General features: G+C 37.9%; 1 protein-coding gene across 3 annotated transcripts; it reads left to right on the forward strand.

The window, feature by feature from the left end:
- The first annotated feature begins 1,235 nt into the window (after window positions 1-1,235).
- Window positions 1,236-10,789, forward strand: LOC103497296 (transcription factor bHLH121). 3 transcript variants are annotated; one of them, XM_051079578.1, is made up of 6 exons: window positions 1,236-1,517; window positions 2,003-2,118; window positions 2,962-3,089; window positions 8,595-9,074; window positions 9,170-9,340; window positions 10,578-10,789. In XM_051079578.1, the coding sequence occupies exons 1-5, from the start codon at window positions 1,402-1,404 to the stop codon at window positions 9,329-9,331; spliced, it is 1,002 nt and encodes a 333-aa protein (XP_050935535.1). In that variant the 5' UTR covers window positions 1,236-1,401; the 3' UTR covers window positions 9,332-9,340; window positions 10,578-10,789. The 3 variants fall into 3 exon arrangements, with proteins under 3 accessions (XP_050935535.1, XP_008457648.2, XP_008457649.2); XM_008459426.3 differs by lacking the exon at window positions 10,578-10,789 and having other exon boundaries at window positions 1,237-1,517; window positions 9,170-9,850; XM_008459427.3 differs by lacking the exons at window positions 2,003-2,118; window positions 10,578-10,789 and having other exon boundaries at window positions 1,243-1,517; window positions 9,170-9,850.
- Window positions 10,790-10,903: the final 114 nt, after the last annotated feature.

Genomic DNA, 10,903 nt, shown 5'->3' on the forward strand with positions numbered 1-10,903 from the left:
ATCAGTTTTTATCATGTTTTCAAACTATTTTTGAATTATAATATAAATGGATCGAAACTGAGAACCGATGACCGTTTGGTAATGTTTCTGTTTCTAATTTTCTAAGAAACGAAAGTATTTAGTAATGTTTTCGGTTTTTTGTTCTCAAAATAATTAATAACGTTTTTCATATACAAAGATGACTTCCATCAATATGATAATTCAATTTTTACTACGTTGTTGCCTCTACAATTTCATATTCCTATTTTCATCTAAATTATAAAAAAATTATATTAAACATTTACAAATGTTTAAACTTAATATTATAATTTTGAAAGTAGAACAATATTTTTTAAGGTTTTTTTCAAAAATAATAGAAAATTAAATTATTTATATTCAATTAAAAACAACTAAAACAAATATTTTGTAACTTTTTTTTTTAAGATTTCTCTATTTTCTAATCAAATGGTAAATTAAAGAATAGTTTTATAGTTTAATTCACTCATATTAATTAATTATCCAACAATTAAATTACTATTTTAATTTTAGTCCACATGCATCGAGTAAATCTTTATTTGGGTCTATGTTGATTTCTTTAAAAAGATTATCGTATTTTAAATATTTTTATTATAAACATGTGTTAAAATATTATATTTCTTGTGTGTAAATTAGTATTGTCATTTAATATATTTATATAATTACCTTTCATTAAAGTTGGAGATTTAAAAGTATTAAAATTAGTGAACAAACTTCAAAATATAGAAGCTAAAATGATAGTGTAACAAATATACTTCTTATAATAACATTTTTTTTAATTTAAATGAATTACACAACCATGTGACTTTCAATTTTTTAAACTCACCAACCTATAAAATGAAAGAAGTTTCTCTATTTTAAATTTGAGTAAATTACATAGTTCTTGATTTTCCAACTCATCAATTTACAAAGTGAAAGAAATCTTCGTAGACATATTTTTCAGAATCTATAAATGAATTATGAAATTTTGTTTGTCTTTTCTCTTTCACTATTTTAAATTTGGGTAACCAAATCTATTTTTTTATATCGAATAATATTGATTAGACCGGTAAGTAATTGTGTATAAATAATATTAAAAAAATCGTCTATACCAAATTTTTTTTTTTAAAAAAAGAGACATACAAAATCTAAATAGTTAATAATTTGTCGTTTTTTATATTTTCGAAAATACCACTAAATCTATTATTTTTATTATATATTAAGATCGTCATGAAGCTGCAATTTCAAGAAGCGTCAACGTCATCTAACCGCGTCGCACCTTATCAACAGACTTTTGCACTCGAAAATGCATCTGAATTTTGAAAGATCCACGGAGACATTCTCATACCTTAAGCTCAGACGGTGGATTGTCAATTTCACGGCCAGCAGTGCCCGTCTCCAGCAGCAATGGATCAACTAATTCAACGCGATGATCTTCTTCAGAATCCGCCCACACCCTCCTCCTCCGTTGTACCATGCGTTGAACTTCCCGGCCACCCAATTCGTTCTCAATCCAGCTCCAGGTCCGTGCAAGAATCCGCCATTTTAATTTGTCTCGATCATCCCGTTGAGCTTGTATGGTTCTTTAGTTCGTTGCCTTTCATTAGTGTAGTCTCTTGCCCTCCATTTGTACATTTGCCGACTATTAAGAGGAGATGTGATCTTTTGTTGTTAATTCTTTGTTTAAGAGCGATTTAGTTTCTCTGTGAAACTATCGCAATGGCAATGGCTTTTATTTCGGAAAATTTGACTTTAGAGGAAAAGTTTCTCAATCTGCAATCACAAATATTGCCCATTGGCTGAGTTTGGTACTCTTTGCAGTGTTATGGAGAATTTGAAACCTAAGGTCCAAATTGATTTAGTTTAAGTATGCAATGAAAGAACCATGGTTTCTGTGGTTTCTCTCTCATTATCCGAGTTGTTTAACTATCTTCCCTCTTGTCCTAAGAACATAAATTACCTCTAGCTTACTGGCTATCGTATCCATAAATGTTTTCCGCCACCATAGGTCTGAAGGGGAGTTCAAGGATTCTGCAGCTGCTAGAAAAGTTCAGAAGGCTGACAGAGAGAAATTAAGAAGGGGTCGTTTGAATGAGCAATTTGTCGAGCTGGGAAATATTTTAGGTGAAATGAAAAGAATTTCATCTGTCTCACACATTGCTGTTTTTCTGTTTGTACCATCGTTTGTACCTTATGTTTTTATTTTCTTCGTGGAATTTAAAACCTTGTTTCTACTTTCTTATTATTTTCTGTGTTCAACATGTACATATTTTAGGGAGACTCAAAATTTCACAGTGGATGTCATTCTATTCTGTTGCATACCATTAGTGTGCTTGCCTTCAATACTATTCAAGTTTTGTTTTTCAGATTGTTTACCTTGAATTTCTTGATTAGAATGTGTTGACAATTGAACTTGTTAGAATTCTAGGGTCTGGTTCATTTTACCTATGCTTAGGATCCAAGTGTGGATTTGAATCAGTTTACATATGGATGATTTGGTGAGAAGGTGATGCATAGATCAAGAGAACCTGTGTAAATGATGGACATAGCGTAGCAGATGTTGTTAACTGACCGGGTCCCCTCTTGTACAACCATAGTTTGAAATGTATCAGAGTGAGGTCTGGGTGGGAGTGGAAAGTAGTAGCTTAGTCAATAGGGGAGAGAATAAGACCTCCCTAACTGTCTGACAGCTTTGTAATTTTTCTTTCTTAAGCAATACAAATTGCCATATTTCAGCTAATAGCTCCATCACATACTGTTTGGAGCTGTTGCTGTATTGCAAGAATACGAACTTTTTGTATTTTTATTATTTATTCTTAGGACTCAGAACACAATTGTACTCTTACAAATCTAGTTCAAGTAAGATCATATTTTTAAAAAATGATTCCAGATGTCACTGTGTGCAGTTATTTGCCTGTGGATCAGGAACATGGATTACTTACGTTGATATTATCCATAACTCTGCAGATCCTGATAGGCCCAAGAATGACAAAGCAACCATTTTAATGGATACCATTCAACTGCTGAAGGATTTGACATCTCAAGTGAACAAGTTGAAAGCTGAATATGCTACTTTAACGGAAGAATCACAAGAGGTGATATTTTGTATGTGTCTAAGTATATAAATAAATTAGACAATTTTGAATGTGCTACTTTAAAGAGGAACCAAGCGGAGATGATATTTTGTACGTGCTAATATAAATAAATTAGACAATTATATTATATTGAAAGCAATTAACAACAACCCGAGAACTACGTGGAAACCCAAGAACCGATAGAAAAACCACGATACTTTAGTTTTTATTATTTTTCTTATGAACAAAATACAATAGGTATAAAGGGAGAATAAATAGAGTACAATAGGAATAAGAAAGGAAAAGATGTAGGAAATATTTAGGAAATAAAATCTTATATATTATTTTTTCCAAAAGTACTCTAGGGCAAAGCCCAACTAATTCTAACACTCCCCCTCAAGTTGGGACGTAAATATCAATGAGTCCCTACTTGCTAACGCAAAGGTCGAAGTGTGGTCTGAGAAGCCCCTTGGTAAGAACATCAGCAATCTGTTGGCTTGAAGGAATGTACAGAATGCATATGCTTCCACTGTCAAGTCTTTCTTTGATGAAATGTCGATCAATCTCAACATGTTTAGTTCTATCATGTTGAACTGGGTTGTTAGCAATACTAATAGCGGCTTTATTATCACAAAAAAGCTTCAGTGGTGTCTCACATTCCTGATGAAGATCTGACAAGACTTTCTGGAGCCAAATTTCCTCACATATTCCTAGACTCATAGCTCTGTATTCAGCCTCAGCACTGCTCTTGGCCACAACACTTTGCTTCTTACTCCTCCAAGTTACAAGATTGCCCCAAACAAAGGTATGATAACCGAAGGTAGACTTTCTGTCAATAACAGATCTTGCCCAATCTGAGTCAGTATATGCCTCAATGGTCTTTTTATTTGTTTTTCTAAACATCAACCCTTTACCATGTGTATTTTTCAAGTATCTCAGGATTCTGTTAACAGCTTCCATATGTTTCTCATAGGGAGCCTACATAAACTGGCTGACAACACTCACAGCAAAGGAAATATCAGGACGAGTATGGGATAAGTAAATTAATTTACCTACAAGGCGCTGATATTGTTCTTTATCAACTGAAACTTGATCATCAGAGTTTCCTAGTTTACAGTTGAATTCAATAGGAGTATCACCAGGACGACATCCCAACATACCTGTCTGGGTTAGCAAATTAAGGGTGTATTTTCTCTGAGACACGGAAATACCTTCTTTAGATCTGACCACCTCCATTCCAAGGAAATATTTCAGATTTTCCAAATCTTTGATTTCAAATTCATCACCCATTCTCTGCTTTAGTTGACTGATTTCTGTTTGATCATCTCCAGTCAAAACAATGTCATCCACATAAACTATTAGAATAGCAATCTTCCCTGTCTTGGAAGCCTTTGTAAATAAAGTATGGTCAGAGTGCCCTTGACTGTACCCTTGGGACTTGACAAAGGTAGTGAATTTGTCAAACCATGCTCTCGGTGACTGTTTCAGACCATATAGGGATTTTTGGAGTTTACACACCTGCCGACCAAATTGGGCTTCAAATCCTGGCGAGGTTCATGTAGACTTCCTCCACAAGGTCTCCATTCAAAAAAGCATTCTTAACATCCAGTTGGTATAGAGGCCAATCTTTGTTCCCAGCAACAGATAGCAGGACTCTAACAATATTCAATTTAGCAACTGGAGAAAAAGTTTCTGAATAGTCAATACTATAGGTTTGAGTGAATCCTTTGCAACTAACTTTGCCTTGTGTCTATCAAGCGTACCATCTGCTTTGTATTTGAGAGAGAATACCCATTTGCATCCTACAGTTTTATGTCCCTTGGGTAGAGCCAGATCTTCCAAGTTCTATTCTTTTCAAGAGCATCCATCTCTTCCATAACAACATTCTTCCATTCGACACTCTAGAGCAGTGTAGATATTTTTCGATATTATGGTAGAGTCAAGGCTTGCTGTAAATGCTCTAAACTGTGGAGAGAGATTATCATAGGAAACATAGTTGCAAATGAGATGTTTAGTGCATGATCTGGTACCTTTTCTCAATGCAATTGGAATGTCAAGAGAGGGATCATACTCATCAAGTTTCCTTGTGTGACCTTGTTCAGCTTCATCGTTACTGGTTTTTTTCTTCCATATTTTCAAGAACAGCAACATCAGACTTATCATTCTCACTCATCGTATTATTAGTACAAGGTTTTGTAGGGTTTTCCATACCTTGGTCTCGAGGAGGTTCGAAATCTTGGACTGGAGCTGGCGGTTGACTAGTAGGGTACCCAACTTCCTTTCTGAGATTCCTCCTGTAATATGTTTTCCGGGGAACTTGGTTTGTGGGTAAGATTATGGGATGAGGATCAATGTCAGACACGGTAATAGGAGTAGGTTCAACAAATTCAAAGGTGTTGTTAGACTCTTCACTCACACCCTCCCCCTGAAGATGGCTAACGGGAAAGTAGGGTCGGTTTTCACAGAAAGTAATGTCCATAGTGACAAAGTATTTCCTAGACGGCGGGTGAAAACATTTATAACCACGCTGGTCAAGGGGATACCCAACAAACACACAGGCCTGAGCCTGAGGGGTAAATTTGGTCTGATTAGGGCCGAAATTATGGACATAAGCGGTGCACCCAAACACACGAAGAGGAACCTCAGAAACATGACGAGTAGAGGGGTAAGACTCCTTAAGACAATCTAAGGGAGTCTGAAGGTGAAGGATACGAGAAGGCATTCTATTGATTAAGTGAGCAGCTGTAAGAATAGCATCTCCCCACAGGTATGATGGAAGGGAAGTGGAAAGCATAAGTGAACGAGCTACTTCCACAAGGTGACGGTTTTTTCGTTCGGCCACTCCATTTTGTTGAGGAGTGTAGGCACACGAGGTTTGGTGAACAATCCCCTTGGAGGCTAGAAATTCACTAAAGTTATGGTTTTGGAATTCGCGACCATTATCACTTCGAAAAATTGCAATTTTTGTATGAAATTGTGTTTTGATAGTATGATAGAAGTTTTGGAAAATAGATGGAACCTCGAATTTATCTGTGATAAGGTAGACCCAGGTAAGACGGGTATGGTTATCAATGAAAGTTACAAACCACCGCTTTCCCGAGGAGGTGGTGACCTTGGAAGGACCCCAAACGTCACTATGGATGAGGGTAAACGGTTGTGTAGGTTTATATGGTTGTGAGGGGAAAGTGACTCGATGTTGTTTAGCCCGGATACACACATCACAAGATAGAAAAGAGACATCAAGTTTAGAAAAAAGGTGAAGAAATAAATATTGCATATATGTAAAGTTTGGGTGGCCAGTTGAAAATGCCACAACATACAGTCTTGTTCAGAAGTGCTAAAGTAGGATGATAGTAAACTAACCCTAGACAAACTACTACATGAGGTATCATCATGAAGGATGTAAAGTCCCCTGCTATGCCGGGCAGTGCCAGTCGTCCTCCCCGAGCTCATGTCCTGAAAATAAACCGATTCAGGTAAGAAGATAGCTTTACAATGCAACTCACGAGTGATCTTGCTTATAGATAACAAATTGTAAGACAATTTAGGGACATGCAAAACATTCTGGAAAGCAAAACCGTCAAAGGGAACTATTTATCCTTTGCCAGCGATCAGAGCTAGAGAGCCATCGGCTATTCAGATTTTTTCATTACCGGCACACGGGGCATATGAGATAAAGTGTTTCGAAGAAACTGTCAAGTGATCTGTAGCCCCCGATTCTAAGATCCAGGGATTCTTCCCATCAACGCTAATAAGCCCAAGGGACTGAGGCATACCTGACTGAGCAATGGCACCCAGAGTCGGAGTCTTGGTTTGGCTCCAGTAGGATCATTTGATTGAGAAGTGCTAGTAGGGGTAGTCTCACTAATGTAGGCACGTCCTGAGTTATGTTTCTCGTTGGACGACCGTTTCTTACCTCCAGGGGGACGACCGTGGAGTTTCCAACACTGATAGTTGATGTGTCATTGTTTCTTGCAGTGCTCACACGCAGGAATTGACTTCCCATTATTCTTGTCACTGTCATGAGTTGAGGACCGAGCGCTAGAGGCAGCGGAGTCAATGGTAGGGGTAGTCAATACACCCATGGCATTAGTGCGATCCTCTTCCAGGCGGACTTCAAAACAAACTTCCATTAGGGAGGGAAGAGGTCTTTGTCCGAGTATACGACCACAAACATTGTCAAATTTGGGATTAAGTCCTGCAAGGAAGTCATAAACACGGTCAGCCTCTTCAAGTTTAGCATATTGTGTACTGTCATTTGCTGTGTCCCAAACTGTCCCTCTGCACAAATCCATCTCTTGCCAGAGGAGAGAGAGCTTGTTAAAATAGGTAGTTACGTCCAGGGTCCCTTGTTTGCAATTATGGACCTGTTTTCGCAGTGTATATAACCGAGAGGTATTCTGTCATTTCGAGTAAAGGGTTTGAGTTGTATTCTACTAATCTTTTGCTGTGGCTGCATATAGTAGAGGCTTGTCGATCTGTGGTTCCATAGTATTAATCAGCATGGACCGAATAAGTGAGTCATCTCCTTTCCAGAGTCGTTCCAAGGCGTCTCCTGGTGAAGGACGCACAGCCTCTCCAGTTAAGAAGCCGAACTGGTGTCGACCTTCGAGGAACATCCTTATTGATTGGGATCAAGAAAAATAATTTTGACCATTTAATTTTTCACCTGAAAAATTCCCTGTAGATGAACCCAAAGAGCCAGTTATATAATTTGACGGTAAATTAGGGAAAGAAGTTACCGAGTTCTTGGAATACATCGGCAACTCGGTTTGTTTGGAATGCGTCGAAGATTCGCCCGCTTCAATGTCCGATCTGTTCTGGGGTTGATCAATTTCGTTACCAGAAAACAGCGATTGCTGTAAAGAGTCAACGTACAACGGATGCTTATTGTACAGATTTGACAGATTTACGGTTGAGGGTTGCTGTCCAGAACTCATAGGCGGCGCGTGAGGATCCGGATGGCCGGAAGGGTTTGACGGTTGGACATCCGACGGCGCGTAGAAGGGAACGAGCTGGGCGGTGACGTGAAACGGCGGCGGCGCGATACAGGCAGCGCATGAATCATCTTCTGGTCAGACGGCGGCGCGTACGGCTGCGGAACCACTCCCGTTGGGTAGATCGGCGGTTTCTGCAGGTTCTGGGGCAGTTTCTCCACGGCGGCGGCGGCAGTGACGGGTTCAGTTTTGATATGGGTTTCTCCTAGGTTATTTTCTAAGGTTTCGTTATTGCTTTGCTCTGATACCATATTGAAAGTAATTAACAACAACCCGAGACTTACGTGGAAACCTGTGAACCGGGAGAAAAACCACGATACTTTAGTTTTTATTATTTTTCTTATGAACAAAATACAATAGGTACAAAGGGAGAATAAATAGAGTACAATAGGAATAAGAAAGGAAAAAATCTAGGAAATATTTAGGAAATAAAATCTTATATATTATTTTTTCCCAAAGCCCTACTAATTCTAACATATTATACTAAGCAATTAACATTAGTTTATCACATGATTTTAATCAACTGCAGCTAGCCCAGGAAAAAAGTGATCTAAGAGAAGAGAAGGCATTGCTTAAATCTGATATCGAGAATCTTAATGCTCAGTATCAGCAGAAACTCAGGGCTACATATCCTTGGGCTGCCATGGATCACTCGGTTGTCATGGCCCCTGCCCCCTTTCCATTTCCCATGCCGATGCAAATACCTCCAGGGCCATATCCCCTGCATCCATCCTTGCAGCCTTATACGTTCTTTGGTAATCCAGATCCCAGGGTGATTGCAAACCCTTGTTCAACCTTCGTCCCATACATACCTCCTAATTCCTTGACTGAGCAGCAGTCCTCCCAAAATGCACCACCTTTCATTCAGTTAGACAATCGGTCTCGTAACTTGAGTGAGCAAAATACCGGGAGCAAGTCCTCAAGTGAAAGCAAGATTGAGAAAAGTGTAGATTCTAATGAAGTTGCAACTTGCCTGGAGTTGAAAACTCCGGGATCTTCCACAGATCAGGTTAGTTTATAGTACTCACCTCCTGAAGGTGGTCTCTGTAGTTAATATACTTATATGATATATCCGTACCATCATTTAAGTTTGTTCATTTGCAGGATACATCGTACGAACAAACAAACGATAAGAACAGAAAGGAAAGTAATCTATCAGAAGAGAGTTCTTCAAGTAGATGTTCTTCATCTCGTAGTTTAGAGGCCAATTCGTCTAGTAGCATGCCAAGTGGACGAAAATCAACTGATATATGTGGAAGCCCGTAAAAGTTGCAGGTTCGCCCAAATTAATGATTCCCTGAATTTTATTTTGGATGGTCTGTAATTTACTCAAAAACTCCTTGGTGCTTATCTAGTCGTCTGCAACTGAGGTGGATCATCTTCAATGCAATGTAAAGGGCCTTCGCACAATTAATAGTATTTTGAGATTATCAACCATTATATTTTTACCTTACCTCCTTTATGAAGTCTTCGGAGTTGCAGCAGCCATTCAATCCATCTTCATCTTATCTACTTGACTTGGCTGTACAAGTGCAAGCAATAAGGTTATGGTTCTAGGGTTGTTTTGCTGCAAAAATCCCACACTGAGAAATTAGCTAAAGCACTCTAAAGATGGTTGGTCCATTCGTTTGGATGCTTTTTGTTTCCTTGTGCTAAATTCCGAGGTTATGTCATTGTTGATGTATAAAAGAGAATGTGACACAGATATTTGGTTTAAAAAATCATGTGGTAATGACTCTGAGAGCATATAAATATGAAATATTCATACAGAAATTATGTCTGAAATTGTGAATCTAGAAACTGCGACTTGTATGATCCACGCTTTGATTGAAGGAGAGCAATCACACCATCATTGGCTGTAACACCAAGAAGGTGAAAATGATTATGAGGATAGAATGAAAGGACTTGAATGCTGAAAGAGATGGTGGGAGAGAGACCATTAATGATGATATTGTCCAGAAATCTGGAGGTCTTGAATGAAAGGTGGAAAAGCATCCATATTATGAGTGCCCCCAAAAGATATTGCTTTGTTTGCTGCTTGTGAAAATCTAGATATGTTTTAAACTTGTTCACGGGACATTGGTGAAGTAGAAGAGTGCAAGAGAGTTGGAGCCCTCACTTTATGAGCTTTGAAATCTTCTTGGTCATAATCTAGCGGCCTCTCTCTAAAGGTTTAGATGGAGCTAAGTTTTACTATAATAATATTTTTCGTTTATCTTTGAAAAATCGTTCTTTTTTTAAGTATATAGTGAAAATTCGGTATTTCCTTTACGTAGATATATTCGTGATTGTCATATGTAGGCTCATTAAAGTTATTACTGGCACATTAGTTAAGTTGTACATATTTGTCTTTATTTCTAAACCTTTTAGGGAAGCCTTTACTCTGATATATATTATCGAATGTCACAGAAAATGTCAATAAATCTATTGCAATTATGAATGCAAATTAAGTTCAGTAGTCAAATAACCACAAATTTCCAAAATTGAAAAGCAAAATCACTTGCCGTTGAAGGACAACAATTGGTGCACCGACGATGGTGTTCTTCCATCGCAAGCAGAGCGCGTGGTAATGTTAGCCTCACAATATATGTTGAAGTGCGGCCCGCTTCTCCTTCATCTACTTTTGATTGCCTCAACCTAGATTTGCTCAAGAGACTATTCTATTGCTGTCACCGGTGGATTTATTATAAGCCTACGGTACTGAGTCCCTTCTAATTTTATTATCTTTACCTAATATATATAAAAAGATTATTTAATTTTTCAATAATTATTGTAGGGTTAGTTGTTATTTTAATTGTCAGCTCCCTCTAATCTATGTGCAAATGTCTCTATTTCGAG

This window comes from Cucumis melo, chromosome 11 (genome assembly GCF_025177605.1).
Source record: "Cucumis melo cultivar AY chromosome 11, USDA_Cmelo_AY_1.0, whole genome shotgun sequence".
NCBI classification, from domain to species: Eukaryota; Viridiplantae; Streptophyta; class Magnoliopsida; order Cucurbitales; family Cucurbitaceae; genus Cucumis; species Cucumis melo.